The sequence below is a fragment of the Dioscorea cayenensis genome, chromosome 25 (genome assembly GCF_009730915.1).
Source record: "Dioscorea cayenensis subsp. rotundata cultivar TDr96_F1 chromosome 25, TDr96_F1_v2_PseudoChromosome.rev07_lg8_w22 25.fasta, whole genome shotgun sequence".
Taxonomy (NCBI): Eukaryota; Viridiplantae; Streptophyta; class Magnoliopsida; order Dioscoreales; family Dioscoreaceae; genus Dioscorea; species Dioscorea cayenensis.
This window is the reverse complement of record NC_052495.1, coordinates 102,791-125,686: the sequence shown is the minus strand read 5'-3', so window position 1 is coordinate 125,686 and position 22,896 is coordinate 102,791. Positions and strand designations below refer to the sequence as shown.

At 33.0% G+C, this 22,896-nt stretch overlaps 2 protein-coding genes across 11 annotated transcripts; one reads left to right on the top strand and one right to left on the bottom strand.

The window, feature by feature from the left end:
• Positions 1–2,119: 2,119 nt before the first annotated feature.
• LOC120252935 (ultraviolet-B receptor UVR8-like) lies at positions 2,120–14,344 on the bottom strand. 3 transcript variants are annotated; one of them, XM_039261133.1, is made up of 13 exons: positions 14,147–14,344; positions 13,209–13,395; positions 12,399–12,545; positions 12,006–12,087; positions 11,445–11,600; positions 10,972–11,145; positions 10,380–10,451; positions 4,770–4,841; positions 4,420–4,538; positions 3,682–3,767; positions 3,533–3,585; positions 3,295–3,380; positions 2,120–2,320 (listed from the first exon to the last, which is right to left on the bottom strand). In XM_039261133.1, coding segments are annotated over exons 1-13 (1,329 nt in total). In that variant the 5' UTR covers positions 14,241–14,344; the 3' UTR covers positions 2,120–2,319. The 3 variants fall into 3 exon arrangements, with proteins under 3 accessions (XP_039117067.1, XP_039117068.1, XP_039117066.1); XM_039261134.1 differs by having other exon boundaries at positions 2,120–2,309; XM_039261132.1 differs by lacking the exon at positions 2,120–2,320 and having other exon boundaries at positions 3,032–3,380; positions 14,147–14,343.
• Positions 14,345–16,381: 2,037 nt separating this feature from the next.
• On the top strand, positions 16,382–19,633 carry LOC120252986 (glutathione S-transferase TCHQD). Of its 8 annotated transcripts, none has more exons than XM_039261214.1 (5): positions 16,382–16,547; positions 18,060–18,135; positions 18,208–18,313; positions 18,428–18,646; positions 18,726–19,633. In XM_039261214.1, the coding sequence occupies exons 4-5, from the start codon at positions 18,438–18,440 to the stop codon at positions 19,315–19,317; spliced, it is 801 nt and encodes a 266-aa protein (XP_039117148.1). In that variant the 5' UTR covers positions 16,382–16,547; positions 18,060–18,135; positions 18,208–18,313; positions 18,428–18,437; the 3' UTR covers positions 19,318–19,633. The 8 variants fall into 8 exon arrangements, with proteins under 8 accessions (XP_039117148.1, XP_039117146.1, XP_039117145.1 ...); XM_039261212.1 differs by having other exon boundaries at positions 17,973–18,135; XM_039261211.1 differs by having other exon boundaries at positions 17,947–18,135.
• Positions 19,634–22,896: the final 3,263 nt, after the last annotated feature.

The window sequence follows — 22,896 nt, the reverse complement described above, 5'->3', positions numbered from 1 at the left end:
GTTTTAATGCCTCTCATGTTAAATTGCTAATAATAAAATTTTAAAATGATTCATTCAAAACCAGTAGATAACACCGAATAAAATGTCATATCAAATTGAATATTCAAAAGAATGCTAAATATTCGCATAATTAACAAAATATATATATATATATATATTGAGACATTAATGACTTTTTTGGAAAATAATTAAGAGATGTGAATATATATATATATATATATATAATGGAAGGTAAAGAACAAAGGATTGAATGGTAGGAAAGATTAGGGACAATTATTAATATTCTTTAAATAAGAACCATCCATAACTATTAAGATTTTTAGGGGACCAATTATAAAGGGTCATGTTTGGGCTGAGGACCATTCAAAGTGGGTTTGGTGGGCCCATGCTTCCACATCTAAAGTGGCCCGTTAGCACGTGTACCAAAAGTGGGCCCAATAATGGGTTGATGGGCCCACAAATCATTATGGCCCACCACCAGACCAAACCCACCGAAAGGAGTTGGAATAGATCGGCACGTGTTTTCGATGAGTTCTTTTAGGACAGAAAGTGAGGCTTATTTACGGTTTTAGTCCTACACGTGTGGTTACTACTGTTACTTGCTGGGGATTCAAAGATATTTCCTGGAAGTTCTGGAATACTTTTTTTTTATAAATATATATATATATTTGTATTTTTTAAATTACCAAACAATTTTTAACTTTAGATAATTTCAAATTTTAAACTAAATTAATTGTAATTTTGTAAAATTAGTAGTTTACCTCCCACTCAAGCTTTACTGTCAAGGGAAAAATATTAAAAGTTGATAACATGGGGCTATAAAGAAAAATTTCCAAAAATAAAAAATAGAGATAAAAAGAAAAGTAAAAGGGAATTGTTATATATATATATACACACATGAACTCATATAACTCACCCAAAAAAAAGTGATCTTTTATAATTTGAAGGGTTTTTTTTTATATTATTAAGTGGGACTATCGTGAAGTCGGCATCAATTTTTTTTAATATTATTTTGGGGAATTTTATTTTAACTTGTAAATTTTTTAGTTTTTATATGAGCTTGCAAATAATAAGTAATTTTTTACACTGTATTTTTGAGAGATCATTTTTTTTAATTACGTAGATGAAAAAAATTACGCGGACAAGAAATCACACATACATTTTATTACACCTCATGTATTAGAAGGAAATCAAACTTTCGACCATTGGCACAAATGACCAAATAATGTATTAATATCCGGATTTATGTTAAAACTTTTAACAAGTGATAAAATTAAAATTACAAATGTTGATATATTTCTAATAATGTGAATAATGATTGTGTGCGGATAATCACAACGCCCACATATATATAAATCTTACTTTACTTAGTCTGATGAAGCTTGTGCACACCCCATTTTTTTAAACAGCCTGGTCGTTGATGTTGAAAAAAAACAACATTTGACTAAATGATTCATACAAATTGGTGATAGATACACCCAAACACAAAGGATAGATTTATTATTATTATTATTATTATTATTATTATTATTATTATTATTATTATTATTATTTAAGGTGGTTGGACAACATATACAAATGATGATGATTTGACTTAGGGGATTATAATAATTATGAATTAGAAAAGTGAGGAAGAAACAAAGAAATAATAAAAGATTTTAGTCTTACACGTTTACTAGTTGCCTATAGACTTCTTCACTACAATGGTGATTATTACTAATCTCATACAAAAATATATTCTCCATGTCTTCATGACTCTAGTGCTTGAGAATTGTTTCAAGTTTTGACAGACAAACTACCTTGCAATCTTTTGTCAACAAAAGAGACCCTACAATTACTTGTAAAACATGACTTGCTTTATTGAGGAAATGAACTAATAATCCTACAAGATAGATAAAAAAAATTAGAGAACAATTTCTCCCCTAAATACCATCAAATCAACAACAATAATTGAGTGTGAAAGAATCCTAATGGTAGACCAACCACTTGATAAAATCCAAAAACAATCTACACATCAATTCAGAAGGTGCAATAGATATTTATCCAGACAAGGACTAATCTTTCAAAATTCCACACGGAGAGCATCACAACATATTCAATGTTAGTTTGCACCCAAACAGAAAAAAACAATATTTCATTTGTACACAATAGCAACCTGAATATGATGTGTTTATGAATAACAAGAGTTCATATTTAAGTAAGAAACTAATAACCTTTGCTGAAATTCACAGATATATACAGTAATTCAGAGAGAGTTTTATTGCAGAACTGCTTTACCTACCCAAAGAAGACATTTTCCAAAAGCCCATCTGAAGATGCCCTTGTATGAAATGAAGTTTCAGTATACTGACTTAGCAAAAGAATTGCAAAAATATTGACATAAAAAAGGAAATTTTAATCACAGTGAAAAAAGTTATTCCAACAATAAAAAGTAAGTACTTAGCTCAACAGTCTGAATTCATTGAATCTATGCAACACTACAACACTGCATTAATTATAAATAGCCAATGTCTCACAATCACAATTAACAATATGTCAAGAGAGTGAAAGAAAATGAAACTGGTGGTTCCAAAATAGTCCAAGAATTGATGTCTGATGACTTGTCTTGCAGTCAGATAGATAACTTTGTTTATGTCCCACAAGAAATGAATGACTTATTTTTCAAAACACCTTGACACACTAAAGAAACTAACAGCAACTTATTTTTCTCGTTCATCTCATGGTTGCTTTTTAATGTTTTATGGCTAAACACAACCTTGTCCTTGACCTAGTTGGTAAGAAGAGACATGCTGCCTAATATTAGTCAAGGTCTACGTAGGACTTCTAAAATTGTAGCTCTGATACAATGTCCAAAGAGAACTCAAAGCATAAGTTTTACAACATGCAGACAACAAGTTTCAGAGAAAAGAGAGAAGAGATGGGCTTAAGGTGGTGAGTAGATCAAAAGGATGAATAAGCTGTAATACAATGTTGACAGGCATACTAAATTAAGGTTCTGCAGATGAAACATGACATTCTGGAGTTTGGCATGTATTTTGGCAAATTAACCAGATTGCATACAGGAATAGAAGTTCTGAAGATAACATCATGCAGTTTTTGAATATGCATCTAAACAGATTATTCAAAATAATTATGTTCGTTCAGATCAGAAACATATCATCCATTGGTTGAAACAGCTTCATATATGATAATGGATAACAGCCAAAAATGTTCTGCGACCTTGATTGTATACAGAGAGATAGCACTATATTATATATCTGATTGGAAAGTGAGAGGATTGGTAGAAAAACTGACTATATCCGAATTCGCTTAACATCAGTGTCTGGAACACTTGCGTCATTGCCATTGCCTTTGACAGGATCTACCAGTTCTTTAGTTAACTGAAAGGACAAATAACAAGACCATCCAGTGATTCAATATCATAAATAAACAATTGTTTCTGCACTCAACAAGGGTGTTAAAATCCCCAGTCTGAAGAAAAAAAGAAAGAGGAAGAAGAAGAAGAAGAAGAAGAAGAAGAAGAAAAAAAGACCTTCTCATCGGGAACTATTGCATATCTCTCAGATGGTGAAATCCAAACTTTGCCTGTAGAAAATAGTAAAGCAAAGAAAGAAGTCTTCTTGCCAGAAACTATAAAATGTGGGAAGAAAAATATCACGAAAAGAGAATAAGAGCTATCACCTGATACAGACTCAATTTTTAATGAATCAATTTCCTTGCATCCAGATCCATCCGTGCTTAAAACCTCTATCATCTTAGGAGAATCCCTTCAATTTCCAAAGAAAAATCTTAGAACAGACATATGGATCATAATCATGTGGTGCTCATAAATAATAAAACATAGGATGCTGCCTGAGAATGAGTAAATAGCTGCTGAAAAAAGAATTGTAAATCAGTATGATCCAAAAGAAACACAGACAAAGTTAAATCTTTAGTTCTCTGCTCCAAATGAGTGGAAAAAGAGCATTGTTGACCAAAGAGGCAATGAGAAGCCTTACAGCACTAGCATAAAGCTTGCTACAGCATATCCAGCTTAAACACAAGTAAATGTCAGTGTGATTGAGTTCTTCAAAGCAGAGAGTGTCTACATGAGATCAGGTAGTTCAAAAGGGATGGGAGGAGCATTAACCATAGATGAAGACTTTAGATGTAGAACTCTCTGTCCCCCATAACCACTGCCATTTCTGGTCACATACTATCATGTTCAGCTAAAAATTTCTTTTGGAATGTACCACTATAAATGAAATGTATGTATCCACAATCCAAATCCCTTCAAGATTTATCAGGCAAAATCTAAAATCAATATAATCACTATTCATACTGTTAAAATCTTCCATGCTTTTTCCACCAAAGTAAATTGGAAGGAACTTCTCACGACTATAATAAATCAAAACTGCAGAGAGTTGCAACTGCATTTACCTGTCAAGAATATCCCCATGGCCAAGTTGCCCACAGGTACCCCTACCCCAAGAAAACAAGTTTTTTCTTTCTGTGACAGCAATAGTATGCCTCCATCCACAAGATATTTGAACCACTTTCTGAAAATAGTACCACAAAAATGTTAGAAAGGAAAACTATTATCATCAAACATATATAACAACAAAGATAAGAAACCACAACCAATGGTCCAAATTATTGGAATCAGACTTCTTGCCCTCAGAAATCATTCAATTAGGGATTAGCCAGAAAAATTAGAGCATGTTACCATGGATCCAGTTCCACCATAATGAAAAGTTAGGCAATTAGATTTTGTTATAAGACAATAGTACCTCTTCATTTGGAAATTTAACTTGGACTGGCGAGCAGTGGTCCACATTATCTCCAACACCAACTTGTCCAAACTGTAAACGGATGAAAGAAAAGGAGAAGAATACAAAGGAGTAAGCACCAGGAATATCTGCAATAAGCAAATATATAATAAAACCGATGAAGATGACTTTGGGCTGATGTACGATAATTTATGCACTAATTATGGACATGAAAGAGATAGGTACTTCTGATCATAAAAAGCTGTTGTCTTTCAGTGAGACAATGGCTTTGGATTGGAAAACATGTGATTGGAACAAACATTTTTTTCAATGAACTCTTATGGATGCTCCGCAATAAATGACAAAGGCTATGCTATTCAAGTGATGTGGTTATGCTCAAAAGCAAAAAGTTAGCTCCACTTGAAGAAGATGTAGAGAGCAGTGAAAGGACAGTCTTGGCAGGAACAACACTCATGCAAAATATAAAGAAGCTGAACACTTGCTTTGAGAAGATTAAACCCTTATCAGGATGTTAATTGATTGCGCATGTACTTCAAACTGGAACGTGGACATACTTGCCAAAAAGCAACCATTAGTGTGATAACAGAGGCACTGGTTAAATAGCCAAAACAAAGGGATTAATCCTTCAAGTATTCAACACCTCTAATTTTCATCAAATTGGTAATTGGAGAAAGATTCCAGCATATTTCGTAATTCACCGATGAAGGGCTTATAGTGTGTTGTGATCCAGATAGAATGAAATTCTGAGAATCTTCCTTCAAACTAGGAGTAAGGCAATTTCTTTGATAAAGATTTGAGTTACAATTGGGATGACTTTCCTAACTTACAAGAAGGGATTTCCTTCTCTCATCTTTTGCAATTTCCTTCTTAGTAATTGTCTACTTTGGCCCATCCAATACCAGATCTTACAATATTGTGCTATAAAAAGGGCTTCACATATTCAGGTCCAAATCATACAAATAAGCACAAGATCTTTCTCACATGCTTGTTCCCTATACAAAATCCTAATCATAATTAAAATCAAAACTGGAGTATCATAGGCCCATTAGTTTCTATGTAGTTCATCCACTAACTAACATGCACAGATAACACTAGAAAATAAAATTACCATATCATCTCAATTTACTAGAAGAGATTAACCTCTAATACCATTTGAAACATCCCAGTAATCTAAAAACTAAAAAATAAAAACACTAGTATTCTCTATTAAGAAATAAAGGGGTTGTTTTCAGTTTTATTTATCTTCTTTATTTTTTTTTAATGGTATTAGAGCTATCTATAAAATCGAATTCTAGTATTTTCTGAGGATCTTAATGACAACGAAGAGAACTTTGCCCACATATTCCTAACGTCCAGCTGAGATCTTGTTAGTAAAAACAATAATAGTAGTTCCACAAGAAATCTGCTTCTCATCTTGCCTGCAAATTAAACATGAATAATTATCCATACTTGAGTCAATCAGTCATAATGTTCAGTTGCTGCAAAAAGAAGGACAACTTCATTATCGGTGTTGTTGTTTCCCCTCATAGAAGTGACCTGTTGGATCTGGGTCGACCCAAACCCAGTGCAAAGACTTGCCCCAAATCCAACATTCATTTATACGTCCAAACCTAAGCTTTTGAGCTCCTAGTACATGGTTTAGTCCCACATCAACTTATATATGTTTTCACACTTGCTCCATTGAATTAGTGTTTTGGGTTATTAATGGACTGGTTTTCCACCACATGTATGTGCCCGGCCAGCGTTGTGGTCGCCAGCCAGCCTCCGGCCATCTTTTCTTTTCTCGTCTCTATTCCATGCAATGGCTATATTTTGACCATTAATCTTCATCCAACAAATCAATTTATGACGGTTGGATGATCTTATCTGTGTGTGTGAATATGTTCATGTGTGTTTTAGGGTTTATACTTCTTTTCTCTTGCATTCATAGCCTGCAGCTTCTCATCTCCTTTTTTTTGTGAAACCTTAGTGCATCATCTTCTTATCTTTCTCACCTTTATTTCATTTTTCCTTGGGCGATACTTGAGCATGTATCCTTGCTAAACATGCTAAAGCAAGGATTCATCTTCCCTCAGGTTAGAGAACCCCAAAACACAGAGTTACGCCAACATAACTTGCACGGAGGAACTGAATCCAGTGTTAGGACAATGCATTGCACGCCTAATCCAAGCTTTGACGTTGCATTAGCACCGCAATGTCATGGCTTATAAACTCCATGAACAATGAGAATGGAAAGAATTTCCTTCTCTATAAAGCAACCGAAAAAAATGAGGGAGACCATTAGAGAAACCAATTCGAACAATGAAAATAATTTGGTGTTGTTTGAAGTGAAGAGTTTCCTTCATGATTTAAGGTAAGGAGGTATGCCCGTGATTGAATATTTCAACAACCTTACCAAATATTTCACAAATCTTCTTCAGGTTCTCATCCTACTCCCATGTATGTTTAATTGCCTCATATAGGGGGGAGGGAAGCACTATGGTAACTATAGGTTGGCAAGAAATTGTAAGAATCCAAGACAAAGCATCTGCTACTACATTTTATGTCCATTGTTTGAACTGTATCTTATAATCAAATTGCACCGACGTAGTAACCCAAGCTTATTGAAATGGAGTAGTGAGTTGTTGTTCCAACAAGTGCTTTAAGCTTTGATGCTCATTTTAAGTTAAGCCTCTCGCTTCTTGATAGCAAACAAGAAAGCCAACATCTCATTCTCATAAAGTGGTAAGAGATGACGCTTAGGAGCTAATGGTTATACAAGGAAATTGAATGGAGCTGCTCTGATGATGGAATTAAGTATAAAAGGATCATGGAAAAAGATACGAAATTACAAGTTTTTTATTGAGCCCAACAAAAAATTGGACGAAGTATGTGAAAGAATGATCCAGGACGATTTTATACTCTCACAATAAAGAAGCCTCGAAGCGTCACAAGGGGAAAAAGCTTCTTTATGAATGGAAAGAAAAAAGATGACCTCATCATTGACTGGAGAAATGTAAGATCTCAAGTTCCAAGGCTTGACGAGAAACCATCTTAACTCAGACTCCTCAACAGATGGGGGTTATCAGCAAAGAAAAATAAATAGCTCAAGAAACGTCTGTCGTTAATAGGTCATATAAATTAGCAATTTAACTTTGCTAAATTTAATGTTCCAATTCCTATTTGCCTCCTGTGCATAAGGGAAAGATGTGCCATCATAAGGCAGAAGGGGAAAAGTGAGAAAATAAAATAAAATTTGCCTCTAACTTACAAAGTAAAGAAAGAAAGTCCATTCTCAAGCTTCTACATTTTACATTATGTGTAAAAATTGTCAAGTTATTTTTATTCCCATACAGATCAAAGAATTATGGTCAAAAACCCTTATCAAACATAAAAGGTGTTTTTAGAAGTTCACGTGAAGAGAGCAAAAAAAAGTGATAATGGAAGTACGAAATCCTTCCAATAATTCAACAAGAAAGTTTAGCCATTGCAACATGTGTAACCCACTCTTTCAATAGCAATAAAAAAAGGCATCCCAGCATGTCCATTATAGACATAATGGCCATACCTAAGAATATTGTTGGAAGATCCTTAGGATACCTATGGATTGGAAGCTTTCTTGACACTCAAGCAACAAAAAAAGTAGTGAAAATGTGGCAGTAACTAAAGAGAACCAGACAACAACCAAATCCTTAACTTTCACTAAGGGGAAGTTGGACATACTCTAGAAAATATTCAACCATCCTTAATTTTCTTCATCCATCCCCTCTGTGTCAATCACATCCTTAGCCCAAAGGTAAAGGCTTTCATGCTCTTAGTGTTAGAAAAGAATAGAGAAATTCATTAATTATGGATTCCCAAACAGCTGACAGATGATGAAAAATTATTTGTCTTTAAGCCTATGTTATAAGAATTTGACAATAACAATAGTGGGTGGATCTCTTTCAAACATAACATGAATTTGGTCCTGCTAAAATTCTAGAAAACCTGACTCTTCACTTTATTCTACTGGTTGCAAGTCTTGATTGTAACCTATTGTCAATTAGCAAACTTACACAAGATTATAATTGTGTGACCAAATTTTCCTAATGTTCTTGTGAATTTCAAGACTTCGGTTCACCAGGGATGATTGGTAATACTAAGTTGTCTTCAGGTCATTATCTCCTCAAAGTTAAGAATAAGGTCAAAATTAAGAATAAGGTTACCCAAGATCATTGTTTCATGTCTAGAGAAGGTCCCATAACTATTTTAATTTTGTTTCTTCTTCCTGTGATAATATTATAATATGGCATTATAGAATATGACACCCAAATTTCGTGTACCTTGAGCAGTTGTTTTCTTCTTTATTTATCAATTAAAGGCCAAATGAATTTCAATTGCAAATTTTCAAGATCTCTTAACATATACAAAATGTATATCCTAGTCATTAATACAAGCCATCTCATCCATTTTCAATAATACACATTGATGTAAAGGGACCATCTAGGGCAAAGGCTATTATTTTATCTCGTTGATTTGTCTTTCATAGATGATCACACTAGACTTACTTCGGGTTTTCCTAATGAAAGAGAAATCCAAAGTGGAGCAAATTTTCCAAAAATTTAACACGATGATTCCACTCAGTTTTAGACAAAGATAAAGGTCCTAAGAATAGATAACATTGAAGAATATTTCAAATCCAATCTAGGTTATTATCCGAACCAACGCATAATTCATTAAAACTCCTGTGTAAACACAATCTAGCAGAATGGAAGTTACCTAAGCTCTTATTTTTCCTCATATATAGTGAATATTTAATGGAGAGAAGCCATCTCACCGTTGCATACTTAATCAATAGAAAGCCTTCTAGGGTTCTAACATTTGAAACTTCTTGTCAGGTGTTGCTTAACTCTTCCCCAAACACCATATTCATTCCATCATTCCTTCAAAATATTCAAGTATATCTTTTTGTTCACGTCCATCAACATCATCGGGGTAAACTTAAAGAGCTTAAGATCATGCACCCATTACTTAATCCCCAATTTTCTCCTATGTAAGATTGTCCATTAAATTTTGGGCACTTAGTAACTAACCATGATAGGATCAAAATCCCAAACAAGATTCATGAAGCCCTACAAGAACCATAAGAGACAACAACTATGTGGGAAAAGATCAGAGCCCTAGAGAAAATAAAACAAGGAAAATTGCAAATTTGCCACCTGAGAAAGATCAGAGGTTGTTTTCAGTTTTATTCCTCTTTAGATTTTTTTCACAATGCATAAAACTACCCTCAAACAGCATCAAATCAAATACTTGGGAGCAATACCTAGAGGTAGAACAAAATCGAAATTGGTCTGGGGAACAAATAGTAAGACAATATAGAAAACCTACATGGTTTTGCATAGAAACATACAGAAGTACATGACAAGTGATAGCACATACATAAACATTCTTGTGAGAGCATGCATCGGTTTGTGTGTCCATCATAGCAATTTTTAGTAAATATATTTTAAAACCTACTTAATAGCATGCTTCATAAATAGTAGCTATAAGGGAACAGGACTTGCACAATGATCATTACTTAACAAGTTACAGATATGGAACATAGCACATAAAGGGCCATACTAGCTTAAATGAGGATATAAAACAAACCTTGTTCCATCCCCAACCATAAAGCTTTCCATCAGATGTGAGCCCCATAGTATGTCTCCAACCACCAGATATCTGGAAGAAGTAATGCAAAATTAAGTTTGAGTTACAACACCTACATACACACAACAGAAATGTTGGGTCCAATTTGATACATGCAAGAAAGATCAGCCTAACAAGAATGCCGTGGCTATAATTCCATTTTTTCATGACTAACAAAATATATTACCTTACAAGGCAATTACAACAAAATATTTGTCAAATTCTATAATATTCACCTATACCACATCAGATAAAGTTCCACGTCAGGGCCTAAACAGATTTTTTGCCACAAAAACCCATCCAAGGAAGGGTTAGGTTAGTTAGATTTCCATTTTCAAGCATAAGGATCAATACATCAATAAAAAAAAAGATAAAGATGTTGCCAATAAAATATTATTCTCCTCTTCAAAACTTGGAGAAAAAACATATACAAATGTAAAGATGATTGGTATTTATTTCCTACACTGTCGGACAACACTAACGGATACTTAAATGTCTCAGATAATTGTTCAGAAAGAGTAATTAATTAAAAAAAAAGTGAATTATAGAGAACCTGTGATACATGGCTACTTTGTAGAGCCTCCACCTGGTGTGGAACAAGGTGATCCTCAAAGTCCCCATGTCCCAGTTGACCATATTTGCTCCATCCGTAAGTGTATAAGCCACCAGAGGAAGATACTGTTATTGTGTGCCTCCATCCACAAGCGACAAGTACCATTTTTTGCTCCTAAAAGCAAAAGGATGCAGTAGAAAATCGTGAGGGCAAAGAAATCATTGTAAGAGGTGTTGAAGGGTTTTGAAGTAACAAGAAAGAAACTATGAGGCCTTTCCATTTTGTACTTTATCTAGATTTGATAACAAATTCTAGATAACTAAGCTGCAACTACATCAGTAGACGAAAAGTTTAAATGACTGAATGTAAAGCATTCATCACATGTGCAACTCAAATAAATACACACACATATGCAGCCCTTTAACATAGCAATCTGTCTCAGAAGAACACAATATTCAAACAAAAAAACTTACGCCAACAGAAGAAACCTTCTCTGGTATTAATCGGTCATTCCGATCTCCTAAACCCAAGTTACCATACCGACCCCAGCCCCAACCATAGAGCTCACCATCTTCTGTGACTGCAGCGGTATGTTCTGCACCGGCAGCAATCATTTTGACAGGAATTCCCTAATAGAAATCCAAGCAAAATGACTATTTAGACAAGCAAAATCTTATATTCAGACATACATTCTTAGATAATAATTATTCTGTTAAATTTAATGACCATCAAAATTCTACTTTTTCAACCTTGAACTGATTTTTGTGCTCTAAGGAAGAACTAGTGACGAATCTCGTAATATTTATGTGGTTCTTGCAGTGAGATGAGCAATCTCAATTTCAGAATAGAAGATAATAAATATAAGGCATTAAGTATCAAAACACCAAAATCATGTTAAAGAACGAAGTATATGGTACCTTGGATCAAAACAAGTTTAATATTTAAAGTCATGATAAAATCGGATAGCTGCAACAACATTAGATTAAAAAAAGTAAAATGATGACTTTTTGTGAAGTAGAAACTACTCAACAAACCTGGAAAGACTGAATTTTTTGTGGTACAAGAGAATCCTCAGTGGTACCAAGACCAAGTTGGCCATTTTGATTTCGCCCCCAACTTTATCAACAATCAGAAGATGACATATAAATGAGTATAACATCAATAATAAGAAGAAAAAAAAACTGTATAAACTATTAGAAACAGAAAATAGAACAAGAGCTGAGATGCTTTGCCTATTACTCTCACTGGAGTATTAAGTTCACAGAAGATAGAATAAGATTAGAGGACAAGGCATACTTATAAAAATGAGAAAGAAAAGCATAAGAAAAATTCCTCCCAAGAAGGATAAATTATTAGAATAGACTACATGATTACATCCTAAAGACATAAGAAAATATTATTGACAAAGATATACTCAAACACCAAACCTTTGCACTTCCCCATCCATGGTAACTGCCAAACAATGGCTGTCCCCACAGGCAATTTGTTTAATTATAATGCCTTGCAATGCTTTTATTGGCTGCGGAGTAAACACATCACTAGAATTACCATGTCCCAGCCTTCCAAAGTCACCCCTGTAATATCATAGAGAGTCAATGCTCATGTGTATCATATTAAACATACACACATACAGCTATGTAGATCAGTACACTACCAAAAGCTATCTGGAGATATTCCCATATATGACGGCCAAATATATCACACAATCATAAACACTGATTTTCTTGCAAATTGCTAAGTACAACAAAGCAATGTGGTAAACAAACCACACATTAAAAAAAACAAGCAGCATGGAATAGTTAACAAGTTACAAGAAGATCTCCGGGAGTATAAACCGTGAACAAAAAGATCTGGTAGAAAATTGAAGGAAAACATTTTGACATTTCTTTACCCTTTAGAATCTATAGACTCATAGTAGTTCGATAACCATTAACATAAAGATAATACATTTCTACAACCATAAACATAAGATTTGTGAACTTCTTTTTGTACAAAATAGCTTCCTTTTAAACATATACATATATGTACATCCAATTTATAAGAGTTTCTTTATTCATCCCTTCAACTATTCTTTTGCAAATTCATTTTCATTGATTAGCCCATTCCACAGCATCCAAGAACTAGGCAATGTATGTGTAGATCAAACTTCTAAAGGATTCATATTTTCCAAAAGATACAGATTGATTTCAGTAAAACACAGTAAATAAACAATGAAAAACCACAGAAAAGAAGCCTACCATCCCCAGCTGTAAACTTGCAATTCAGACTCAGAATATGCAGTAGTATGATCAGCACCACAAACAATGGACACTATTCTTGCATTGTCTAAGGCACTAAGCAGTGTTGGAATAAGCCGATCTTCAGCATTCCCATGACCAAGCTGTCCATCTTCCCCCCTTCCCCATGAACAAACAATATGCCCAGCTGGCAAACACCAGTAAAACCATTTCAAAATAGCCAATTATGTGGAATCCTTGATATGGATAAAAAGGTTTCTTCGTGAAGAAGCACTTCATGAAAGAAGACTCCAACAACACTGACAGTAATATTATACATGTAAAACAGGAACAGGATGATCTTTAGATAATCTACAGATTAACATATGAAAAAATCATCCAATATAGGAGAAAATCAAGACCTATCAATGGTGATGTCAATCAAAACCAACGAGTAACAAAAGCTAAGCACACCTACTCTAACAACTACTAACAACAACATCAATCCAAACAATAAATAAAAAGAAGTGAGCTTAATTCACCCCAAATATCAGCATCAGTCAAAACCTCGAACAAAACCCTGACCAAGAACACAAATAGATTAATGAAGAAAACCAGAAATTTGGCTGTGCGAGGAGTAGAGCAAATGTTTTTCGAGAAAATCACCACCACCCAATCTAAAGCCAAAATCAAGAACTATGAACGACAACATCAATCAAAACCAATAAGCTAAATTTAACTTCATATCAATACCATTGACAATCTCCACACTAAACCCTAACCAAAAACACTAAACGAAAAAACCGAAATTTTTGCCATCACTTCTAATACAAAAATCAAGAAGTCCAACAACGAAGTCAATCAAAACCAATCAGCAGCGTCCACAAACTCCTCACTAAACACAGACTAAGAACACAAAAACAAGAACCACCCAAATTAAAAAGTTTAAGCGAGATTACAAAGGAGAGCAACTGAGTGGCTAGCGCCGGCTGAGATGAGAACAACGTGGGGAGAGGAAGCCTCAGAATCGCCGGCGGTTCCCGGCGGCTCCATGAGAAGGAAAGGCCAGAGACGACGAGATCTGGCGAAGTGGGGGGAGGAAATATCTCAGGGTACGCAGGAGTGCAGATGAGGCGTTCGACGAAATGCCTACAAGAGCACCTCGCAGTCGCCATCGAGCAGCGAGCATTGATTGCGCGCGGGCCCGCTGCTCGCCCAGCCACAACCGTCACTCACGGCCTTGTCCGTTTCTCCTCCCGCGCGTATCACACCGCCTTTTCAACCGACGTCACGCTTGCTTTGAGATTCGTTTTCTTTGTTCCCTTTCAGATTAGTCACGGCTGACCGTTGGTTTTCTTTGGTTCAGACTTTTTTTGATATATATATATATATATACAAAATTCTCGTTTTATATAAAATAATAATAATAATAATAATATGAATATTTTTCTTCAATTTGTTAGATTTAAGAAAAAAATTTAATTCTCATATTTACATAAGATTTGAAGATTTGCATGTATGTATATAATATTATTATTATTATTATTATTATTATTATTATTATTTTACAAAGTGGACAAGCCACGTAATTATGGACGTACACAAAATCAAAAAATGAACATCCAACTCTATATTCTCACTTAGAGAAGTAAGGTTCAGCCGTTCAGGTGACAAGTTTGAGCCCACACTAATGACCCGAAACCATCAATTATTATAAAAAAAAAAATTAAATTTAAAATAATAAAAATTTTCTACATCAACTTTATGTAAGTGGCCGGTGCTGCCGTGAGAGCTTCTAGGGAAAAAAAAACACTTATATTATGTAATAACCTATATTCAAAATTGAGAAACAAACAATGATTAAAATATATATGTAGCAAAATGATTTATTTTATAAAAGCAAGCATTAAAATTGTTGATTATGAAAGAAATACATGATTTAATAAAATATTTTCATGGAAAAAAATTGTAAAAAATATGAGTATTTGGTGTCATCAAAAAGGCATGATAGTGACGTGACATAAACTCACAGTAGGGGACCTTAATGGGCTTGACTTTCTTGCCCGTTCTCTTTAATGTGTTTTATTGTGCTGTCCTTGAAAGCCCATTAATGACTGATCCCGGATCCTAAAGCTAGATGGGCCCCAGCCCATTCAATATTTTTGTATATTAATATATATATGTATAACTAATAATTGCATCTAATTATTACTGATAAAATTAAATATTTTGTTTTTTAAGTGTCATAGAACATGATACAGCCAAACAAAAAATCTCTCCAATTTTTAATGAATTAAAATAATTTTTTCTTCATAAAATGGGCAATTTACATGTGCACATTCAATTTATGTGCTCTCATAAGAGATTTGCTTGCAACCTAACTTCCACACCTATGAGATCTTTTGATATTATCGAGTCCGTTTCAAACTCTCATTAATAAAAATCCTTATATTTAATTATATATATATATATATTGTAATTTCCTGATTAATATATAATGAAAATTATATCAAATTAGTACTGATAAAATTAAATATTTCCATATTTAAATTCTGATTTATTATTATTATTATTATTATTATTATTATTATATATATATATATATATATATATATATATATATAAGCCAATAAAATTTAAATCCTCGACAGATGGGAGGTAATAATTATTATTATTAAATAAATATAAAACATGTTTTTTTAAAAAATAAACCTTATAAAAAAGATTGGTGGAAGTTTTTTTTGCATCATGGAAGAGGTTACAGCCAAACATAATAAACAAAATTTTTATGCATAGGTTTGATACGCAAATTTTGAGATATAATATAACACAATTTTTTTTTTTTATTTGATTTATAAATTTATCAGTTGTGCTGTACCACAACTCTTTGTAGTGTCATATGCTACTTGTATTGTTGTTAATTATGTATCAAACTGAATATGAACTAAAATAAGATTTTTATTAATAATTAATTAATGCCTTGAAAATCAAAATTAGGCAAAATTATTAAATTAATAGACAAAAATAAAATTAAATTAAAAAAATTTTAAAAATTGGCCTTCATCGTGTATGCCACATCAGCATCCATCATCCACCAACTTGTCCATACCATCAATCAAAACCATATCTCGAGGCAATCCAACGGTGGATTAGGCCTCGAGCGCTAAAAAGCATATCATTCTCCAAACCGTCGCCTTTGTGCTGTGAATGCGTAGTGCTCCACATGCTTTCCACTCTCGCCTTTACAGAAACGCAAAGCCCAGAGAGAAAGAGCAAAAGATCCAAAAGTCTAATCTTTGTACGAAGTCTTCCAATATAATCATCCATTCTTTTGAGTTTCATTGTGCGCATCTGCTCCTGGTATGTGTCTAATCTTATTTTGAGTTTCATTTTGTGTCTGTATGAATTCAAGCGAGGAGTTTGATTGTAATGTTGAAATTTGAGGAAAATTTGAGTTTTTGATTGCATTTTATGGTTTTTATGTGGTGTATGATGTTGTTGAATCTTTCATGGGAAAGATTGTTCAGTGGAGTTCGGATCCGTTTTGTGTTTGTTTGACTTCGAGCAAGTGGTTTGATTGTGATGTTGAAAATTTAGGAAAAATTATGTCTTTGATTGAAATTTTTTATTTTCATAAGGTGTTAGGAACTCGCCTAGTGCTTAAAGTGGAAAGGAATTGAGATCCAGGAATTGTTTGTGGTGTTTCCCTCATGATTGGTAAAAAGGTTGTTTTTTTCCCTCTATCTTTTGTTGTTTATTTAGAGAAGGATGCTAATTTATTGAATGATTATGGTGTGAGAGAGTTGGTGGAAGATTTGTGTGTTGGAAGTATTATTACAGCTCCAGTGATCATTTCTATCTTTGAAGACAGTATAGCTAATAAAAAGGAAGATAGAAGTATTTATGCTGTAGGGTTCTGTCAGTGTATATCCTCTTGCTATGGCTGTAATCCTCCTTCAATATGATCTTTTGAGTTTCATTATGTGTTTGTTTGAATTTGAGCAACTAGCAGGATCATAGTGTTGAAAGTTGAGGAGAATTTGAGTTTTTAATTGTCTTGTTTGGTTTATATAAGGTGTATGATGTTTTTGGATTCAAAGGAAAGCTTGTGCAGTGTTTGCTGGTGAAAGGAAATGAATTGGGATCTGTTATGTGTTTGCTTGAATTCAAGCAAGTGGTAGATTATGATGTTGAAAATTTAGGAAAAATTATGTCTTTGACTAAAAGTAGTAATTTTTATATTGTGTATGATTGTGTTGTATTAATAGAGGATGCTTGTGTTGTGCTTACAAGGAAATGAGATCTAGGAATTGGTAGTTGAGTTTGATTTCGGCTTGTCGTGTTCTCCTTTAGCTTGAATGGGAAAAGAAATTTTTTTGGCCTCTTGTTGTGTTATGTAGGATTGTCATGGTGAGAGAGTGTTGGTGGAATACAGTCTGGAAACTTTAGCAATTCCAGTGTCATTTATCGATAAACATAGTATCTCAATCAATAAAAGGAAGTAATGCGGTGAAATTCGGTTTGGAAGTTGTTATGTGTTTGTTTGAACTCAAGCAAACAGTAGGACTATGATGCTGTATGTGTAGGTATAAAATATGTGTCTTCGATTAAAGTTGCGATTTCTTGAAGGCATATGATACTATTGAATTATTAGAAGATGATTACGTAGTGCTTACAATGGCTAGGAAATAAGATCCAAGAATTATTACTTTGGTTTGATTTGGACTTGAAATGCTTTCGTTTTAACTTCTTTTTCCAGGTAACTTTTGTTTGTGGTATATGCAGAAGGTTTGTTCTGTGATGGTCAGTTATATGCTTATGTCTGAGCATATGGAACACTTAATTAACTTGTATGCCTTTTGCTACAAGAAGTTCTATTTGGTGGTTTTGTTATCAACTGGTGATTATGATCCATGTGAAGGATGATATGGGAATTCATTCATGCACTGTAAGATCTTTTATTTAGAATTAGTTGTTTTGCTTTTCTGTTTTTCGGCATTTAGAGTTTCTTTCTTGGCAGAAGGATTTATTGTCCTGAAATAGTTGGCTGAAGGGCTTGTGGAGCAGTCCCGAAATATTTCGCATACAGTTTCATGCTTATCGATTGTGCCATCTTATGCAATTAGGTGTAAATTCAATGTATCACTTGATTTTTACAAAATTATTTTTGCTTCCATGCTTGTATCATCAAATTTTCCCCAAGACTTCTGATTTGTTTTTCCTTGCAATATTTGTGACAGTTAAAATCAGATGCAGCTCTACCACCATCCATACTCAATGGACAGTCAGAAAGTCCGGTTAGCACTGGAAGAGAGGGGCATTGATTACACATCATACCATGTCAATCCTCTCACCGGAAAGAACATGGAAGTTTCATTCTTTCGCATGAATCCATCTGCCAAAATTCCGGTCTTCAAAAATGGGTCTCACATTATTTATCGAACCATCGACATCATTCAGTTACTCCCTTTCTCCATCATCTTTTAATTTCATTCCTTGACTTGTGAAATTCATAGAAGGAGATTTTCTTTTGTGCAGGTATATTGACCGACTCGCCGTCTCTTTAAGCGGTGAAGTTAATGTGTCCGGTGTGGAAAAGGTCATCGAATGGATGCAGAAAGTTGATGGCTGGAATCCGAAAATGTTTACCCTCTCTCACATTCCAGACAAGTATCGAAATTTTGTCTCCAGATTCATTAGGCGGGTGATTATTGCTCGAATGGCCGAATCTCCTGAACTTGCCAGTAACTATCATGAGAAACTCCGAGATGCCTACGAGACAGAGGACAAAATGAGGGACCTTGACACCGTGCAAGAGAGTGAGGAAAAACTTATCAGGCTTCTCGATGATGCAGAGATGCAACTGGAGGAGACAAGATACATTGCCGGTGACGAGTTCACTCTGGCTGATACAATGTTTGTGCCAGTGCTGGTGAGGATAACACTACTGAACCTCGAAGAGGAGTACATCAATTGCCGGCCAAAGGTAATGGAGTATTATCAATTGGTGAAGCACAGAAATAGCTACAAGGTAGTGATCGGAAAGTATTTCTCAGGATGGAGAAAACATCGAACTATCCTGAAGACCTTGTGCTTTATTTGTATACGGAGCTTATTCAGAGCTTACTGAAATTTCGGATCGAGTTCTCAAATGTGATTGGAATATGTTGGCTCGTCAAGACTTTGAGCTCCTCCTACTTTTTTGCCAATGGAAGGAAGCGATAAAAATAGCATTCGATCGAGTACGTCATGCCGATCTTTCGATCTCTCATTGTGCATCTTACTTATCTGCAATGCTTATGTTTGTGTGAATTACATTATGTTGTTCAGAATCTGAATAATTATTGAGCCTTGTAAAGTTGATTATTTGTTATAATTCTTGAATTTGGTGAGAAATTTTGTTGTTCAAAACATTGTTGTTGCCAAAGTTTGGATGATAAATACATGTCATTATACTAATAAATGAAATATATATATATATATATATATATATATCATTATCATGCTCTTAAATAAAGCACATGGATGTGAAACTTCGTCTGTAGCTATTAACATTGAAATGGTTCACTATCTACAGTCAACAGTGATAGAAACGGATCAAATGTCCCTTTTTTCCAATTAATAATTAAAAACAAAACCATGTGGAATGCTTATATATTGTTGAATTTCAATAATAGAGTACCTCTTTTGTTTCTTTTTTGATTAATCTATGTTATTTATTCACTTTAAAAAAAAAAGAAAGTTTTTTAATGTATATTCATAACATTAGATCTAATTTATACTCTCTAGCTTCATTTATTAATAATTTAGAGCTCATTATCTTAGTAATGTATTGGGCTTAGTGGAATATATATATATATATATATATATATATATATATATATATGTAAGGGTTGATTATCAAGGAACATTCTACGAACATTATCTCATAAGCGTTGGATTTCAATCCAACAGTTTCATTGAATGAACAGTGAAAAATTAGATATACAATCACTTTTACAAATAGTGCTATACAATAAGAAGTGAAAATTACAGTACTTCAATTCATTCCTTTCCTTGTCTCTTTCTACCCTCTGTGGACATTCATAGAATGTCTGCAGAGGATGTAATACATATGTAAATAAATTTATTTTGGAAAAAAAAAATATCCGTTTGTTAATGAGTTAAACTAATGTGGAGCGAGTATACCATGAAACAAAAGGCCTTTTGATCTTCTGGCTTCTAATCTTTGGAATTAATTATATTAATTTTTCTCCATTTGATTATTCCTAGACCAAGCATGTCATGCAACTATGGATGAGACCAAAGTAAGGGCTAGGAACTGTTGATTAATGCCCTACATGTGGGGTACATAGACCACCGAATTCATGACAACATGTTTTGTTGGGTAGCATGTAACTCTCTGATTTTGATTAAAATATATATCCATATGACCAATATACAAGTTTAATCTCTTTTAATCTTAACTTTTGTTAAGTAGATTGTCATAAACCACTTATTAAAATAAAATCACAGTTGACATAAATTAGAAGTAGAGTATAAGTCTAAAGAAAGTAATAAAGGTAATGTTAACATGCTAAAATTAAAGTCCGCTTAATTATTTATAATTATCATTTATTCTAGCTTAATTATTAATGCATATAGTTTGATAATTAATATTATGTTAACATGCTAAATCTAGTTGAGAAAGTTCTATCAAGCTTGGTTGTCTTTCTACTAAAATATTTAGTAATTATGACAAAAGTGGGAGTACTTATTAGCTACTTTAATTTCCTTGATTAATCTTTTTTTATTATTATATAAAGAAGATGTATAAGTATAATGGACAAACCAACAATAGAATAAGAAAAATAAATAAATAAATCAGTCTCGGTTCAACAACTTCCTTAATTTATGGAACAACAACTTCCTTAATTTATGGAACAAGATCCAAACACCAAACTCAAACATTAATGTATTTTATTCAGAGAATAACTAATAATTTATACATCCAAGAGAGTGAGAGGTGAACAGTTGGTTAATTAGAAAATTAATAATTGTAAAATGAGTATAAGAGTAACATGAGTTGAAATTTAGAAGAAGAAAATTATTTTAAAAAATCAAATAGAAAATTTGATTACAAATTTTGTAAGGGGGGGAAATTATAGCTTATACCAATGAAATAAATATGAATTTTTATACATAATTTTATCATTCCATCATATTTATCTTATAACTTTGTAATTCACTTAATATAAATTAGAGTTATTTCTACATTTTACAACAGCTTATAAATACTTGCCATGTAATAATACAAAGTGATTCAAACTATCGATATATTAATTATCATAATGTAATGTGGTATAATTATATAAGAATCTTTCATTTAAAAGAATTAAAAATTTAATTAACTAAATTGAAAAATATTTAGGTTTTATAAAAAGGAATTCAAGATCAAAGAGGAGACACTGAGAATAAAGAAAAACAAATTTTGTCATGAGATTCCAAGACCAATAGAACATACAACATGTAATTACAAGAGTTTTAAGAGACATGCATGCTCCACGTATGCATGCATGCATGCATGCACGTACGTACGTGTGCCACTCTGCATCTCAACAAAACCCTAATTGCATTTCTAGATCTAATTCCTTTTTGGTTCAGTGAATTGGGAGCATCACAGCTTGTCTCCAATTTAATTACAAACTTATCATTTTTATTTATTTATTTATTTATTTATTATTTTCCTCTTTAGTTTTTGGTTTAGGGTTGGGGAAACTTCTTAGTCATTGATCTAAAATATTTTCAATCGACACATTGACATTGTATTTATATATATCTCACTTTTAAAAAATATATCGTGCAACTTAGATGGAGAGCGAAAGAGATCTTCTTCCGAAGGGGGGGGGCCAAGTTATCAGTAAGATATTACTATAAAAAAGTTTGAAGTCTAACTTTAAGTCAGAACTTATAAGGCAAAGTGTAGTCTCACGTAGACAATTTTTTTATAAGATAATTTCAGTTTAATTTTTTTATATATAACATTTAATATTCACTATTTATAGTCACTAATTATATTTTTAATGTTTACAGGTCATTTATGGCAATAAATATTATAATGCAAAAAACCAAAGGAAAAAAATTATTTATCTAATAATTATAAATGAATGAAATTAATATTTAACAGTCAAAATAAAAAAATATTAAAAATAATGAAGAATTTAAAGGCAGAGATATTTCCATTTAAAAATTAAAAAAAGAAAGTTTGTCCTGTACCCCTTATAAAATTGCTAATATTCACAAGTGAAATACTATATTCGCTTGTGTGTGTATATATATATATATATATATATATTATACACTTTTATTTTTCGTCCAACTGATTTATATTACTATATATATAACAATAATTTATAAGGTACATAAGTAATTATAATATTTACAAAGATCTAATGGTAATTATTTATTTTATGAACTAACAATTAAAAAATTGTCATCAAAATCAAAGTACAGAATAATAATCAACCAATTTAGTTCCGATTAATATATATATATATATATATATATATAAGAAAGTTAATAAATGAGATGGAGGTATCATGTGAAAGTGCACAAAGAGACAAAAAGAAGAGCGTGAATGAATGAGTCCAAGTGTGACCGACCATATGAACCCTTCCAACATGATCTCATGACAAGACCCTCTTTGAACGATTCTCACACATGCCTTGAC

Bases quoted from the DNA above. Each gene is read 5' to 3' on its own strand.
- LOC120252935 (XM_039261133.1), bottom strand. From the start codon at position 14,240: ATGGAGCCGCCGGGAACCGCCGGCGATTCTGAGGCTTCCTCTCCCCAC. The intron at 3,586-3,681 runs GTGATAGCTCTT...TATTTTCTACAG, and splicing joins AAAAATTGAGTCTGTATCAG to GCAAAGTTTGGATTTCACCA. The intron at 3,381-3,532 runs GTCTTTTTTTCT...TTGTCCTTTCAG, and splicing joins CAATAGTTCCCGATGAGAAG to TTAACTAAAGAACTGGTAGA.
- LOC120252986 (XM_039261213.1), top strand. From the start codon at position 18,438: ATGCAGCTCTACCACCATCCATACTCAATGGACAGTCAGAAAGTCCGG. The intron at 18,647-18,725 runs GTTACTCCCTTT...TCTTTTGTGCAG, and splicing joins CGAACCATCGACATCATTCA to GTATATTGACCGACTCGCCG.